This window comes from Phyllobates terribilis, unplaced genomic scaffold, assembly GCF_046119375.1.
Source record: "Phyllobates terribilis strain yellow unplaced genomic scaffold, ASM4611937v1 Scaffold_715__1_contigs__length_759695, whole genome shotgun sequence".
Lineage (NCBI taxonomy): Eukaryota > Metazoa > Chordata > Amphibia > Anura > Dendrobatidae > Phyllobates > Phyllobates terribilis.
In genome coordinates this window covers 47,131-65,021 of record NW_027363475.1, presented here as the reverse complement: position 1 = coordinate 65,021, position 17,891 = coordinate 47,131, and the positions used below count along the sequence as shown (strand labels likewise).

Sequence of the window (17,891 nt, the reverse complement as noted above, 5' to 3'; positions counted from 1 at the left end):
CAAAATGGTAACGCCGATGGACTAAACCGACAAACTGACCTGCTACCAACCTCATGAATCGTGGACCTCCTCCAGCTGATCCGTCGGGGAGTAGACTGGGCAGGCCGATCCTGTCCGGGAAGGGGGAGCATTGTGACGGATCAACCCCGTACTCCAAGATTTTGCCACATGGGGGTTGTCGTAGAGCCTATGCAGCTAATGGGACATAATGTTATAAAGTGGGGTGAATATTGTGGATCACATATTGTTGGACATTCTGTGATGTGACCGAAGCAATCCTGGCCCCCACCTTCCTGTGCTCTCTTAGCAGTGGCAAACAGACAATGTGCTGATTAATGGGTTGTTGCATAACTGCTGTCTGGGAGCCTACTGTGGGTATTATTTGGTGAGAACAATGGGTGCTAAAAATAGCTTGTGTGATTCTCTATAAAACACTGTGTGATAGTCATATTTTATATATCCCAGTGTAAGAAAAGCCTTTGTCAGGGGCCTGCAGAAGAAGATTGGACATCTGCAGATGGGGTAACTAGCTCCCGTCACAGTGTCGTATACCTGCTATCTCATCTTTAAGACCACCAAAATGTACATTGAAAGCAGATGGAGAGAATTTACAATGTACCACTGCAATGAAAACGTCTTTTAAAGTAGGTTCCTCAGGTACATGTATGTCCCATTGGTGCAGATTAGGCCGTCGGGCAGTGAGTATTGTACCACATGCAATTTTGTGGTCTTTTCATCCCCTTCAATGCGGCTGCCTCTCCCATCTCCTGCACACCCAACTCCTCCACTTGGAACCCATGCACAGGTGTGGGTAGCTGCTATAAGAAGGCCACTGTCACCTGATGAGACCTGCGTTTCTGTTCAAGCAAATTGCTACAGCCTGGCCACCACTTCCCTCCGCCTCGTCTCCCCTGCTCAATCTGTCTCCAGCATGACAACCGTGGTGTCATCTTTGAGCTGAGAGCCTGCTTGTCCCACAGTCTTTGTGTGGCTTTTCCTGGTCATTTTTTTTCCCTGGAGCAAAGTACCTCCACACTCAGAAAGTTAACTGGTAGATGTATGACAATTTTCAGGACGGTCGTCAGGTCTTATATAGGATAAATAGCTAGATGCTCGGCAGGAGCTCTGTGAGGAGCTGCCCACTTTCTAAAGACTATAATACTTTTCCAGCAACGGACCACCATTTTTGTTAATATTATTATTGTGTATTAGTGATTTACTTGTTATGTTTTATATAGTTCTGCTAACTTGTCTGTATGTGCACTAGATTCACTTGTAAAATGTCCAGCATTCCACTAATCTCATCTTTATCTCAGGAGTCCATTGTCTCAACAGCCAATAATCTCATTAGGGGACTGTAGATTGAGACACAGTGGAGCAGTCATCACAGGGGGTCTTACATGCAGTATCAGATGAAGGCTTCTAGACTATTTTTCATTGTTTTTAGCTAACAGTGAATGTTTAAGGGGGGAGCATGTGATCACTTCTGACCTGGGAGGGGACTGAGCCCAGTGGAAGAAAGGACAGACATGTTTGAGGGAGAGTTGTGTGGAAGGATTGAAAGGAAGAGGATGGAGACCGTGGACTTGGAAGGAGGAATGGATAAACATGTTACCATTATGGATTATGTTCTTTGGATTTACACTTTCTTACAAGGACTGCTGCTACGGGATACATGTGCTTTCATCGTTTTATCTGTCGTCTAGAGGATCATGGACTGTGGCTACAGACTATAGTGGCTGGAGATACGAAATCTGTGGGCCAACCTAAAGTTGGGAGACAGTGAGTATGGCCTTATACAAAGCCAGTGGAACTACTGAACCCAGATTGGGAATTTGAGGACTGAGAGAACGGTATTTTGGCCATTTTCTTGGAATTGCTTTGTTACCGTGGCTGTGATCAATAAAATGTTGTTGCATCGTTAACCTGCCTAGGTGATTACTTACAACCTACAACCTCAGATCTTTACAAGCTCCTACATCTGCTTGTTCACATATGTCGTCAGGGTTGTTGCATGAAAGTACTGCTGCTTTCTGTGTGAGTGGGATAGTCATGCAAGAGAATATTGCTACAAAAAAAAGGGACTGGCCTCTCTGACATTTACTTCAGAAAGGGAGTAAACTGTCCTGCATCCAGAAGTTGAGGATCCACCTAGGCAATGGTGGTAACAAAATCTTATCAAGTTGGGCCTAATGAAGAACTTTGCAAAGGCTATGGATAAAAATGTAAAAGCATTCATGCATCTGATTGATAATTTTCCAAGGTTAAGTGAAGCAAATATAAAAATAAAAGAAGGAGTCTTTATTGGACTTCAGATTTTTAAGCTTTTTCAAGATGAGGAGTTTCTTCAGTTGTTGCAGGGCAAGGAAAAGGCTGTATGGTCTAGATTTGCATTTGTGGTAACTAACGTTTTGGGAAACTCAAGGGCAGATACAGTAACTATGAAGAGTTGGTGTCATTTCTCCTCAAAACATATAAGGATCTTGGCTGTAACATGTCCTTAATGATTAATTTCTTACATTCTAGACTTTTCTTACACCAAACTGTGGAGTAGTGAGAGACGAGGGTTGTGAGAGATGTAACCAAGATATTGCAGCTATGGAGAAAAGATATCAAGGAAAAAGGAAATCCATCAACACTTGCAGATTACTGTTGCATAATTTTAATAGATGATCCGATACAGGAGTACAAGAAACAAGCAAAAAACAGTTGTCACTGAATGAGGACTAATTTTGTAGTGCAATTTCTGTAACTGTTTAAAATTCGCAATAGGGTTTAGACAGGTTTTAGTTATTTGAATTGTTCTAAGTTTTCTCTAAATAAATATCAGGAAAGTGGCATAACAAAATATTCTGCATCTGTATATTTACAAGAATAATAATGTTTCAAAGTACTGAAGCTTTTATCATTAATTATATGTAGCAGTAAAAGGAAAACTCAATTGTCCAATTTAAATTCAGGAGGTCAAACTCATTAAGAAATGGCTCAGTTCATAGCAGAACCTGACAACTTTTAAAAATATGTAAAACAGTGTTACATAATCTGAAAGGTCATTGAGCTAGGTTCTTCAGCTGCTCAGTAAGGAAGTGCAGCCTCTGTACAGGTCCCAGTACCTTCCTCTCCTCTGCACCAATCAGCTAAGTGTGGGGCTGGAGGAGAGAGCAGTTCTCTCACTGATCAGGAAGGACACTGTCTCTCATTGTTCTCGGTCAAAGGAAGCTACCTCCAGTCTATAGTATGCACTCATTTATTAGCAAGATTTTTTCTTGCTAAAAGTGTGTCTTTTCAAGTAAAACATTTTCCACATTAAGGATATAAAAAAGGCTTCTCCCCTCTATGACTTCTCTGATGTCTATCAAGATGCGCTTTCCGGTTAAAACATTTCCCACATTCTGAACAGGAAAAAGGCTTTTCCCCTGTGTGAGTTCTCTGGTGACTAAGAAGATTTGATTTCTGGTTAAAACATTTCCCACATTCTGTACATGAAAAAGGCTTCTCCCCTGTGTGAGTTCTCTGATGTGTAACAAGATCTGATTTCTGGGTAAAACATTTCCCACATTCTGAACATGAAAAAGGCATCTTTCCTGTGTGAGTTATCTGGTGTCTATCAAGATGCGTTTTCCGGTTAAAACATTTCCCACATTCTGAACATGAAAAAGGCTTCTCCCCTGTGTGAATTCTCTGATGTGTGATAAGACTTGATTTCACTGTAAAATATTTCCGACATTCTGAGCATGAAAAAGGGTTCTCTCCTGTGTGAGTTCTCTGGTGCTTAACAAGATTTGATTTCCCTGTAAAACATTTCCCACATTCTGAACAGGAAAAAGGCTTTTCCCCTGTGTGAGTTATCTGATGTCTAACAAGAGCTGATTTGTTGTTAAAACATTTTCCACATTCTGAACATAAAAAAGGCTTCTCCCCTGTGTGAGTGCTCTCATGTGTAACAAGATCTGATTTCTGGTTAAAACATTTCCCACATTCTGAACATGAAAAAGGCATCTTTCCTGTGTGAGTTCTCTTATGTCTATCAAGATGCGCTTTACGGTTAAAACATTTTCCACATTCTGAACATGAAAAAGGCTTCTTCCCTGTGTGAATTATCTGATGCTTGGTAAGACTTGATTTCTCTGTAAAATATTTCCCACATGCTAAACATGAAAAAGGCTTCTCTCCTGTGTGAGTTCTCTGGTGCCTAACAAGATTTGATTTCCCTGTAAAACATTTCTCACATTCTGAACATGAAAAAGGCTTTTCCCCTGTGTGAGTTCTCTGATGTCTAACAAGAGCTGATTTGTTGTTAAAACATTTCCCACAGTCTGAACAGGAAAAAGGCTTCTCCCCTGTGTGAGTTCTCTGATGTGTAACAAGATCTGATTTCTGGTTAAAACATTTCCCACATTCTGAACATGAAAAAGGCATCTTTCCTGTGTGAGTTCTCTGATGTATATCAAGATGCGCTTTCCGGAAAAAACATTTCCCACACTCTGAGCAGGAAAAAGGCTTCTCCCCTGTGTGAGTTCTCTGATGTCTATCAAGATGCGCTTTCCGGTTAAAACATTTCCCACATTCTGAACATGAAAAAGGCTTATCCCCTGTGTGAATTATCTGATGTTTGATAAGACTTGATTTCTCTGAAAAATATTTCCCACATTCTGAACATGGAAAAGGCTTCTCCCCTGTGTGAGTTCTCTGGTGACTAAGAAGGCTTGCTTTCCTATTAAAACATTTCATACACTTGAAACAAGGAAATCTATTCTTTGCTGTGTGAATTTTTTGATGTTTAAGAAAAAACTTTTTGAGGGGAAAACTATTTCCATATACTGACCGTGAAAATGGCTTCTTAGCTTTAGGAGCAGTTAGTTTTTTAATGCTTATTGTGTGACTTTGATTTTCCTTAGTAGTCGGTAATGAATCAGAAGATAGGACCTGTTTGAAAGGATAAGATGACAGATCTTTGCTGTGAAGGGATGATGGTAAATTTGGAGTAACAGCATTCCCTTCAATTGTATCCTGTGAGATCTCCAGCTCATCTGATTTGAAAATTGAAGATGTCAGCCGTCCCTCTGATCTCCTAGTACAGTTATCTGCTAAGTAAATAAAAATTATATTTGTATAAAATATTCTTGAAATTTATATTTTTGAACAGTTCTACTTAAACTGTTGGTACAAATGGCAAGTTATGTAAAAATATTGAATTATTCACCAAGACAGTCTGATAGAAAATCTCATAGCATGAACCAGTAGAGCTTGGTGTTCAACTGTTTGTTCATTCTGCCTCCCAAATATGAAATATGCGAAAATAATACCAATAAAAATTTCTACTCATCTCACAAAAAACAAGCCTCCACTCAGGCCCTTCATCTGTCAATGGAAAAACAGAGGTTTCCACATGATTAGTGGCTCAAAAACTCTTGAAAAGAAACATGGCTTCCATAAACCAATACAGCAAAATCCGCTCTTCCAAAGTCAAATATGATCCCTACTTAACTCAAATGGAAAGCACCACACCCTATTAAAGCTCACGCATAATGCCGGAAGCAGCCTGATACAGCCTTGTTCTCCGCTGGTTAGGTCCTCTGTGTTCAGCTCCCGTGTTGTGTATTTTCTTCTTAGTTTCTTCTTGTGATCCCAGCCCGTTTACTGACTACTGTCTTCTGATTTCGCATTTTCTCTGCCCTCCTTGTTCTCATCCGGCAACCTGACTATTCTTCTTGTCATCTCACACCACAGAACAGCAGGCAACATTAAGTCCAATCCTAGGGGTCTTTGTGTAAGTACAGATCAATGTAGAGGGGTTAAAGGGTGATGGGCAAAACTTTGACTATAGACAATAACACATCTAATGGAAAGATAAAAAAAAAAGCAACTAGTGGTGAAACCTCTCTGGGATAATTAAGAGTATGCATCTTGGTAGCTCCTGGCAATTTAAACTATAGTAAGGGCCAATATTTTCTGTCAGATGAGTATCAAGAAGAAATATACATTTAATGCAAACTTTTTATAATAGTGCAGAGCTGAGGTGTCTTAAATGTAAAACTTGGGCATTTGGAAGAGACAATGGAGACCTTTTTTGGAAGACTACCATTGAGTTACAGACTCACATAAGTGAGGCAGGCCAATCCCAACACAATCAAACTATCGTACAGAATGAACCTGTATAAAAAAAGAAGACAGAATAAAAAAAAAACACTTTACATCCCCAGCAAGAATGTATGTTTGGGAGAGGGGGACTCCAACACTAAATCAGAGTTGCACTTATTTATGGTAGACCGTTGGAGCTACTATGAGTCCTGACCAGAAGAGTAGAGAAAGTAGTAATGCTCCCCATTTCAGGATAAATTGTATGTAAATTCTTTAGGATCGATAATATAATTTATGACGTGGAGTGAATCCATGAAACCAGGGCTCGAGTCATGCCAACATATCTCCTGCAAGCATGAATACATTTTTTACAGCCATCAGCCACTCACAGCTTAGAGATATATCATGGCAAAGTTGTGACGTTTTTGTATACTTTATCTATTTGAAGTTATTTGGTTTAAAAATAAATTGAAAAGTCAGGGTAAAGGGAAACTCCGTTGTTATTATACAGAAATTCACACTTGGCCCTCACTGCACGTTTAATGTTGCCTATCATAAAAGCGAGGTTTGGTCATAAAGACTGGACCTGGTCTTGTAGGGACCATATGAGCACATTCAGCAGCACAGAAGGGAGAGAAGGAAGATTCATCTAATAAGATATCAGGGTTCTAAGAAGCCAACAGCGTCATTACCCTCTGCTTTCTCTCACAGGCCCATCATAATATTTTTCTTCAAGTGATTTTCTAACTTGTCAGCACTTTCTACATATGCTGTCATTTGCATTGGTAGTTTACAGATCTGGGCAGGTAACAGTCAGGATCTTCTAATTTCAGTTGGTAGGTGGATCTTCCAGGTTGTAAGTTCTATAGAAAAGGGATTTCAATGCCCAAAGTCATTTGAACTGTTTTTGGTGGAGGACAATGTTTTGGTCTAGAGGCAAAATGGTGATCACACGATCGTGATACAGCTGGACTACATGACCAGTAAACCAGCCACAGCCGGTGACTGAGAAGAATCTGTGACTTCTCAGCGTTTAGTGGTCACTACTCACCTGGGTAGCCATATGTAGGAATCTCCTCTTTACACCGCTCATCACCCCTCACATATGTCTTTGTAGTTTTAATATGGTTCAGATCTTCACCCTGAAACAAATATTGTACAAGTCACAGACAGATGGAAAAGTCACATATATGATCAGTAGTGATGAGCGAGTACCGTAATATCCGTAATCGCTATACTCATAATGAGTACTTTGCAATAATCGCGTATTCATTCCAAATAGCGAGTACAATGTAAGTCAATGGGAAATGCTGGACCCTACAAAGAGGTCTGGGGGCCTGAGGAAAAGGCAGGAATGGATAGGAAAGTGATGAAACAGAATGGGAAGAGCCTGGAGAATATGCCTGCATTTCTGACTCACATATGGTTTCTGGGAATAAGTTTGTCGCAGTATTACGCCACTTTACAGACACATAAGAACAACTACCAAACCTAACCTAAATTGCATTTAACAGGCCAAAAAGATTATGAAACAGTTTTTCCTGCACAATCACTTGTATATAAGGCTATATAAACTAGAGAAACCTAAAAAATATCCTTTTAGCCTTTGTTCACACATAATGTTGTGGCTTTTTTTCGCCTTTTACAATTGGGAGGGCCCTGAGTTATACATTTTGTAGGTCCCTCGGACATAAATCATTTTTCAGTTCGCTATTCCCCAGCACTTTACAAGCACAGCTAGAAAGTACTAGTAGGTATGTAGATCTTTTACTTGAGAGGCCTCAGGTGGCTCTGTAACATGCGACTTGGAGGGACAGCTGTTACTTAGACATTTGGGCGGTCCCTCCATCATTGACACTCAGATAGTGGAATACATATTCAATAGCAGTTTACAATGTGCCCATTGTAGCGTTGGGCTTGACCCTCCTCCTCCTCTTCCACCACCACCACCATGTGATACTGCGGCCCTAAATTCAAATGTTCAGAGGCCTTTTAGTAGGCAGGAAAGCTGAGTTTTGTGAGAGCCCTCGTGTGGCCCTGTAACATACATTTTGAAGTGCCCTACTCTAGAGATTTTGGAGGTCCCTCGTGTACATCTGAGAGTGCCATCACTTACTCATATTGTAGGGCCCTCACTGTATTATTTAACTCATTTAGGGGCAGAGACTACAGAGAAAATATCCAAGAGAAATGGAGTACTAGTAGGTAGCAGTGAGTGCAGCCTGCGATCTTCAGGTATGGCTGAACTTAGTGAACCGGAAAAATAAAGCTGCACTAGTTAACTGGATGACGAGCTCAAATACAGTGCCTACAAGTAGTATTCAACCCCCTGCAGATTTAGCTGGTTGACACATGCGGAATTAACTTGGCATTGTGACATTTGTACTGTAGATCAGCCTGGAAGTGGGAAATGCACTGCAGCAAATTTTTTTTTTTTTTTTTTTTTTTTTAAACGTAAAAAGTTAATTCAGAGTGTCATTTATTATTCAACCCCTCAAACCACAAGAATTCTGTTTGGTCCCCCTAAAGTATTAAGAAGTAGTTCAGGCACCAAGAATAATGAGCTTCACATGTGTGGATTAAAGATCTCTTTTGCCAGCCTTTCCTGACTATTTAAGACCCTCCCCAAACTTGTGAACAGCACTCAGACATGGTCAACATGGGTAAGACAAAGGAGCATTCCAAGGCCATCAGAGACAAGATCGTGGAGGGTCACAAGGCTGGCAAGGGGTACAAAACCCTTTCCAAGGAGTTGGGCCTACCTGTCTCCACTGTTGGGAGCATCATCCGTAAGTGGAAGGCTTATGGAACTACTGTTAGCCTTCCACGGCCAGGACAGCCTTTGAAAGTGTCCTCCCGTGCCGAGGCCAGGCTTGTCCGAAGAGTCAAGGCTAACCCAAGGACAACAAGGAAGGAGCTCCGGGAAGATCTCATGGCAGTGGGGACAGTCAATACCATAAGTAACGTACTCCACCGCAATGGTCTCCGTTCCAGACGAGCCCGTAAGGTACCTTTACTTTCAAAGCGTCATGTCAAGGCTCGTCTACAGTTTGCTCATGATCACTTGGAGGACTCTGAGACAGACTGGTTCAAGGTTCTATGGTCTGATGAGACCAAGATCGAGATCTTTGGTGCCAACCACACACGTGACGTTTGGAGACTGGATGGCACTGCATACGACCCCAAGAATACCATCCCTACAGTCAAGCATGGTGGTGGCAGCATCATGCTGTGGGGCTGTTTCTCTGCCAAGGGGCCTGGCCATCTGGTCCGCATCCATGGGAAGATGGATAGCACGGCCTACCTGGAGATTTTGGCCAAGAACCTCCGCTCCTCCATCAAGGATCTTAAGATGGGTCGTAATTTCATTTTCCAACAAGACAACGACCCAAAGCACACAGCCAAGAAAACCAAGGCCTGGTTCAATAGGGAAAAACTCAAGGTGTTGGAGTGGCCTAGTCAGTCTCCTGACCTTAACCCAATTGAAAACTTGTGGAAGGAGCTCAAGAATAAAGTCCACATGAGACACCCAAAGAACCTAGATAACTTGGAGAAGATCTGCATGGAGGAGTGGGCCAAGATAACTCCACAGACCTGTGCCGGCCTGATCAGGTCTTATAAAAGACGATTATTAGCTGTAATTGCAAACAAGGGTTATTCCACAAAATATTAAACATAGGGGTTGTATAATAATTGACCCACACTTTTATGTTTAAAATTTAATAAAATTCAACTGAGCAACATAACTTTTTGGTTTGTAAGATTTATGCTTCTGTTCATAAAACCTACTCTCGTTTGCAGTTTGAAGGCTCTAACTTATTTGCATCTTATCAAACCAGCTAAATCTGCAGGGGGTTGAATACTACTTGTAGGCACTGTATATCACTTGTGCAAGTCAATGGACAAAGGATATATGGTGCTTCCCTCGAGGATGGATTGGTGAAGCTTCTCCAAATGGCTCAGTTATTTTTGATTGTTAATATTCCCCAGATTATATAGGAGGAGAAGACTTCTTGATATTGTACTACTTGGTCCAGTGCAGAATGTGCATCGTACTTCCAAAAATTACTCCTGGGGGCTGTGTCATAAGTGCAGGGACATTCCTTGACAAGGGCATCCCTTGTCAAACATTATCTACAATGGAGTACTGTAGTAGTTATGGCCCTCAATTCAAATTTTCAGAGGGCCATCAGTCGGTCATCAACAGTCAGTGTAAATTTCTATTGAATATGTATCCTCTATCTCAGTCACAATGTGGCACAAGCCAGGCATGTTTTTTGCCAAATGGGGTGACTGACAGTACATTTCTATTGAATATGTATTCCCTATCTCAGTCACAATGCGGCACAACCTGTGACTAGGGCCTCAAACTTACAATGACAAATATTAGTTTGGTAGGACCACTGTACAATGTGCATAGGGTTTGTAAAAATTAGCCCAATGGGCTGAATCATGGTTGACGCAGGAAGCCACCATCCCAAGGGTCTCCAATCACAAATAGTAGTTAGGCTGGAGTAGGAATACTGTCCTGGTTTGTCCACTGCACAATGTGCATAGTTTGTAAAAATTAGCCCTATGGGCTGAGTCATGGTTGACAAAGGAAGGAATCTGGTTTTTATGAGAAGGGGGTGAGGTTAACAGCAGTAGCATGAATCTGCATGTTTGGTGAATTTAGGTTGGCTTGCTGTCATCTGGAGGGATTACAAACTGTGGAGATATCCAGTCCTTGTTGAATTTAATCAGAGTAAGTCTGTCTGCATTTTCCATGGAGAGGCGTGTGCGCCTATCAGTGATGATTTCCCCAGCGGAACTGAAAACACGCTCAGACACCACACTAGCAGCCGGGAAGGCCAGCACCTCCAAGGCATATAAAGAGAGGTCGGGCCAAGTGTTCAGCTTAGACACCCAATAATTAAAGGGAACTGAAGCGTCAGAAAGGACACACGTATGGTCACTTAAAAGTAATCCTTGACCATGTTCTGCAACTTATCCCTCCTTGGCATTTTTATAGGCACAGATAGCCCTTGCAGTTTTGCTGGTTTATTTAAAATTGGCCAATTTGGGCACATTTTCCCCCCACCTCCGTTGGAGCTTGGGTTCGTGTATCTCCCCATTATCCCTTGGTGTTGAAAAGAGCTGGTACCTATGCCACCATCATTATCTGAAGGTGATATTTTCAGCAACTGATCCACAAAGGCCCCCTTAAACGATTCCATTGTACAACCCCTGGCAAAAATTATGGAATCACCGGGCTCGGAGGATGTTCATTCAGTTGTTTAATGTTGAAAAAAAGCAGATCATAGACATGGCACAAAACTAAATTCATTTCAAATGGCAACTTTAGGCTTTTAAGGAACACTAAAAGAAATCAAGATTAAAAATGTGGTACTCAGTAAGGGTAATTTTTTTCAGACCAAGCAGAGGGAAAAAATTATGGAGTCACTCAATTCTGAGGAAAAAATTATGGAATCACCCTGTAAATGTTCATTTCCAAAACTAACACCTGTATCAAATTAGATCTGCTCGTTAGTCTGCATCTAAAAAGGAGTGATCACACCTTGGAGAGCTGTTGCACCAAGTGGACTGACATGAATCATGGCTCCAACACGAGAAATGTCAATTGAAACAAATGGGTGGATTGGACAACCTTTCAGGGTAGGATCTGGTGTCCGTCAGTGCTGTCCTCTTAGCCCTTTGCTTCACGCCTTTGCAATTGATCCCTTCCTCAGAAGGATCGATTGTGGATCGTTGGCAGGGGTGCGGATGGGCAGGGCGGCGCCGGAGGCTATCTTGAGGGTAGTGGCCTATGCGGACGATATCACCGTATTTGTTTCTTCGCAAGAGGAGGCAATGGTGGTGATGTCAGAAGTGGAGCGCTACTCTGAGGCATCCGGGTCCAAGGTCAACCAGGATAAGTGTGAAAGTCTCTGGCTGGGAGGCGGAGATCCCATGTTTGATCTTCTGGCCACCCTCCCCGAACCCCAAGAACACGCCAAAGTCCTGGGCACTGAATTCGGCAAGGGTGATTACCTCATGAAAAACTGGGAGGCCAGAATCAAAGATGTCGCCCAAAGAGTGGACCAATGGAAGGGTTGGTCTTTGAGCCTGAGGGAAAGGGTTGACCTGTGCAAAGCTTTCCTGCTCCCCTTGCTAATCTACCTGGGCAGCGTCTGTGTCTTGCCAAAGCCTCTCTGGACACGGGTCTACAGTCTGTTCTTCCAGATGTTATGGGGGAATAGACTGAACCTAGTCAAGCGGGAGGTCACTTACCGCACAAGGAGACTAGGGTGGTTGGATATGGTGAACCCCATGGTGTTCCTAGTGAACACCTTCTTGAAAGTTAACGTGGCAAACCTCTGGAAGGAGAGGGCTCCTCCATGGGTATTATCCTGCAAGGGATGGTTTTAGCCATCAATCTTCAGGGGGAAGATTGAAAGATCCTCGCACACTGCATGGGCATCTCCCGGCTTATGTTATCCCGGTTCTCAAAATGATCCACCGGTGGGGTCTGGGAATATGGGGAGTGAGGTCCCTCCCGAGGAAACTCCTTGATAGGAGGGTCTTGCTTTCTCATTTTCAGAGTCCATTGGTCCTCAAGAACTGCCCAAGTCGGGATCTGGAGGTTGGGTTGAGTTTGTTAAATTCTAGCAGGATCCCCAAGAAGTACTGGGACTTGACTTGGTGCTGCTTCCAAGGTAAGCTGTGTGTAAGGGGCAATTTGAAGTACAGGAGCTCCGAGGAATTGCCCCCTGTGAGGCTTGTGCTAACATGCTGGAAAGCATGGAGCACTTCCTGCTTCATTGTCGCTTTAATACAGAGGTGTACAACAGGGCAGGAGATCCATTGGTTGGTCACGGCTGGCTACTCTGTCCTATGCCGGGTGGGCCTATGGAGCGTTCGGAGACCATGGGAGAAGGTACCGAACCACTTTATTCATAATAAGTGTAGTGGTCAAGTATTTCACGTGGAAAGCACGAGTTTTAGTTTTGACGCAGAGTAAAATCCTAAGTGCAGATGAAGTTTGTAGGAACATCCTAGGTGACCTGGTGAAGGTACGTTCTCTGGAGTATGAAAGACTGGCTTCCCAGAGGGCGGCCCGTCTCTGGAGGGGCTTTTCCTTCAGGGTGCCTTAGTCCGGTAGTACTCCTATATCCAGGTGGTGGGCTGATGTCTTTTGTTTTGTATTTATGTCTCCTGAATAGGTTTGCAAGCATCGAACTTGAGCCTTGTGAGAATGTAGGTTGCCTTTGCCCTGGCCTCTGCTCAACTTGGTATGGCAGATGCTACAGCCTACAATGTTTTTCTCTGAAGGACTTTCAGAAAAAAAAATTCCACACAGCAGCTGAACACCCCCTTACCCTGACTTGGCGGACAGCGGGGGTGCTCTTGGGAACAGTTGACCCAGTTCTCACTCTGGGCAAACCATGACCCCTTGGTGCCTGTGTTGGTGCTACATATCCATCTTCCTCTGTGTTGCTGTCATGGCTACGCATGCCAATGGTCCAGGTCGGATCAGTGGACTCATCATCGACTACCTCGTCTTCCATCTCATCCTCCTTCCCAGTTGACATTGTAGGCTGACCTGATAGCAACTGTGTCTCATCATCATCAGCCTCCACCTCTGGAGACAAAAAATAATGTTCCGCCAAGTGTCTTTCTTCTGGCCATAGGTCCTCAAATACATAAGCATCAATGCACGCCACCTCCTCTTGTCCCTCTTCAATGCTGCACAGTGATAGTCCAGAGCCAACCAAAGGATACATACCAAACAGATCCTCGGAGTGGCCAAGCTTGGGGTCATATGTCTCCTGTGACTGATAATGGTTGGAGGAAGGAGAACCAGCTTCAGGATTGGATGGGCCAGTCTTCTGTGTATCCACAGTAGACTGTGTGGTCGTGGAAGATTTGTTGTTGCCTGACAAATGCTTAGAGGCCTTTTCTGCTATCTGCTCTCTTTTCAGAATCTGCTCTCACTCTTGTGGCTTCCACACACGTTTACGTTCCAAACTGGGAAATTTTTCCAGGAACATAGTGGATGCATCAAGCTGCTTCTGACCTGACACAGACTGAGTGCCTTCTCACGCACCATTGACACATCCCTTAACAACAGACTTTTTTGGCATTTTGGGTTTTGTTGACAGATTTTCAGATGTTGATGGCACAAGCCAAGCTAGCTGTCACAGCCAAAATAGTGGTTCAAATGGCCTGGTGCGTGCTTTGTTGCAGGCAGTAGGAAATGTTTGGACTACTGCTTTGTGTAGGGCACAAAACACTTTTTTTAGTGGACTAATATGGACAGAAGGCAGGCTCTGACCCCTAAAACAGCAGGGAAAACAGACTGGTGCTAAAAAAAAAAAAAAAAAAAAAGGCAGCACAAAATGCTACTTCTGTGTGTGCTGGCAAAATATTGCTTTGCCTCTGACAGGAGCTGTTTTAATATGGACACTGGTAGAACGCTACTTAATACACTCCCTACCTAATACACAATCTCTCCCTCCTTGTACTCTGACTTTGTTGTGTGTCTTCAGTTCTGAAAAGAGCTATTTTTTGGTGGTATTATGGAGCTAGTGAGCGGCTACTTTAAACACAGAACTAGCATACACTGCAGGTAGCCCTTAAAAGGGCTTTTGTTTTATCAAGAGGCCTAAACACTCTCCCTAGCAGCTCAGCAATCTCTCCGCATGCTTATAGAATGCAGGCTCCAGATGCAATGTGCACAAAATGGCGACGACAGGGCTTGAATAGACCCTATGAAGCTGGGTGGCCAGCCAATCACAGTAATGCCACAACCAAGATGTCTGAAGAATTACTGTGATTGGTTATGAAGCCCAGAATGTTTAGTGGCTGCAAAGGAGGCGCCAAAACTGCAGAGCAGGACATTCGAATATAGCGAGGCGAACACAAATGCTCGCAATATAACAAGTAACCTGAACACTGTACTATCCGTGCGTATAGCGAATACACTCACTCATCACTAATGATCAGCTCTAATCCAGCCATCTCCACCATTCTCATTATACAAGTACAAACCATACAACTCTGGTGGATAAAACAAGACCGAACACAAGACCTTCACAGCCGTATACACATCACAGGAGAGATCTCATGACACCTTCTCTCCATGTACCTGATAATCCTGAGGAATATTGGGATCTTCTTGTTTACAGTCCTGTGGAAGAAGAGGATGTGGACATCTCTCTGGTGTTGTCCTCTTACTGGATAGATCTAGAGGAAGCACATACAGGGACTGAATTCATTCTTTACATATAGACAATTAAAGGCTGTGTGTATTCAGTCCTGTCTATTACCCGGTGATGTGAGGGGCTGGGGAACCTCCATCTTGACGTCCTTGTACAGATCTTTGTGTCCTTCTAAATACTCCCACTCCTCCATGGAGAAATAGACAGCGACATCCTGACATCTTATAGGAACCTGACACATACAATGATAGTTATCCCTCCAATCCCTTCATAGCTTTACTATAAAATGTCCCAGCATTCCTCATTCCTAGCAGTGTCACCTCTCCAGTCAGCAGCTCAATCATCTTGTAGGTGAGTTCTAGGATCTTCTGGTCATTGATGTCCTCATGTATCAGGTGGTGAGGTGGAAGCTCCGTGATTGGGCTCAGGGGTCTTCTCGATCCCTCAGACACAGGGTCCTGACAGCGTTCACTAGAGGTCTTCTTCACTACTGTGTAATCCTGATTATGGAGAGACACATTCATAAATCTCACTACGAATATTTCCAGAATCCTCACCTCTCCAGTTCTGTCTGTTATTTCCATACATAAGAATGATGTAATGTGACGTCATCAGAATCTCTCACCTCTCCAGTAACCCAGAAGAGGATCTCTAGGGTGAGGTGCATTATTTTCTCAGCCATCTTGTCTGTGTCCATATTCATCTTTGATGCGTAATTCTGGAAAATTCTCTTATATAGAAGATATTCACTGAGAGGATCCGATATTGTAGAGACCTGAATGTGAAGTTGAGCAGATGTAACGGCACAAAAACCCTGTGTAATAATACAATTACTGGAGATAATAAGGGAAACATTTGAGGAGATTTATGTTTTACAGTATCTAGTTTTCTTCTTTACATCTACTAATAAAGCCTATATATTTTAGGCCACAGACAACAAGTAGTTTCTTCCTCAGAATCTGCAAGTGAATACCTTTCCCATAGACTCATCTTCCTTATTGCTAATTCTAATCTCATTTACCAACACTGGAATCGGCATTAGCAATACTGCAGGAGATATTGATTACACGTGATATGAGAAATAACTACTTTATGATTAAGACAAAATCTTCATCTTCCACTACGGCTCTAGATACATATTTGGCCAGAGTCTGTCACTGACTACATCACAACCGGCCGTCTATATGTTTCCCGTCTTCACCGGACTGTCATCTTCTATCACGTTAGATCTCAGGTCTGATTCACACTTCGAAGTTTGAGGCATTTATAAAAGCTTGTTTGTAAGACCACAAAGACAGGAGTTATTTGATACCAAAATTTCCATATACAGTGTTTTATGGGGTTTCAAAACAAAGTGTGAATATCAAATTGAAATCATTGCTGTTGAGATTTTGTGCAAATTTCAACGCCTCCTCCTGTGTGCCTCCCCATATCAGGAGGAGTTCGTCGATAAATCGACCGTACCATATGATTTTTTGGGCTGTAAATATTGCTCTCAAGGTAAATGTGTTGCTCCTCCCATTTGGACATTAATCCAATGACGGTGAAAATTTGCTGCCCATACTTACTCCCCTCCTTTGTAAGAAAAAAAAAAAAATTTGATTGTCAAAGCAGAATAATTATGATCCAGAAGAAATTTAACTGACATGTTAATGAAATCTTTTATTTCTACTGTATACGTGCTATAGGTATCAGAGTATTAGCTCAGGCTAGTTAATGCTACACTGTGTGGTATGGATGAATATAGAGCTACACATGTGGTCAAAATTGTTAGTACCCCTCGTTTAACCCCTTACTGGCCTGGGGTATATGAGTACGCCCCAGGCCATCACCCCCGGTTCAGCACGGGCTTCGGCGTTGAGCCCGCACTGAACCGGGCACATTTCAGCTGATTCTTACAGCTGACATGTGCCCGCAACAGCCTCGGGTGGAATCGCGATCCACCCGCGGCTGTTAACCAGTTAAATGCCGCTGTCAATCTCAGACAGCGGCATTTAAAAGGGCCGCGCCGGAAGTGTGTCACTTACCAAGCCCATTGGTGACCCCGTCATGTAATCGCGGGTCACTGATGGGTGGGCATGGCAACCCAGGGTCTGCAGCAGACACCAGTGGTTGTCATGAAAAGATTGCCATAAGTGCCACCTAGTGGTCGGCGCTAATAGCACAGGAGCATTTCTGCTACATAGAGGTGATCTGCTCATCGCCTCTATGTAGCAGAGACAATCAGACAGTTGCTGCTTCTAGTCTCCTATAGAGACTATAGAAGCAAGCAAGAAGTGTAAAAAAATGTTTTTAAAAATATAAAAAGTTTAAATCACCCCCCTTTTGCCCCATTCAAAATAAAATAATAAAAAATAAACCCCACACACACATATTTGGTATCGCCGCGTTCAGAATCGCCCTATCTATCAATATAAAAAAATAATTAATCCGATCGGTAAACGGCTTAACAAGAAAAAAATTCCAAAAGCCAGAATTACGCTTTTTTGGTCGCAGCAACATTGCAATAAAATGCAATTATGGGCGATCAAAACATCGGATCTACCCCAAAATGGTATCAATAAAAACGTCAGGCAAAAAATAAGCCCTCGCCCGGCCCCAGATCCCGAA

General features: G+C 42.8%; 1 protein-coding gene across 2 annotated transcripts in view; it reads right to left on the bottom strand.

The window, feature by feature from the left end:
• Positions 1-2,783: 2,783 nt before the first annotated feature.
• The window catches only part of LOC141236821 (uncharacterized), a 49,859-nt gene continuing 34,751 nt past the window's right edge, over positions 2,784-17,891 (bottom strand). For both annotated transcript variants that reach the window (XM_073668285.1, XM_073668286.1), the window contains exons 2-7: positions 15,907-16,056; positions 15,602-15,781; positions 15,390-15,513; positions 15,209-15,306; positions 7,133-7,223; positions 2,784-5,084 (exon numbers count right to left, since the gene is read on the bottom strand). In XM_073668285.1, the coding sequence (XP_073524386.1) occupies positions 3,307-5,084; positions 7,133-7,223; positions 15,209-15,306; positions 15,390-15,513; positions 15,602-15,781; positions 15,907-16,056 (2,421 nt within the window). In that variant the 3' untranslated portion in view covers positions 2,784-3,306. The remainder of the gene's footprint in view (positions 5,085-7,132; positions 7,224-15,208; positions 15,307-15,389; positions 15,514-15,601; positions 15,782-15,906; positions 16,057-17,891) is intronic.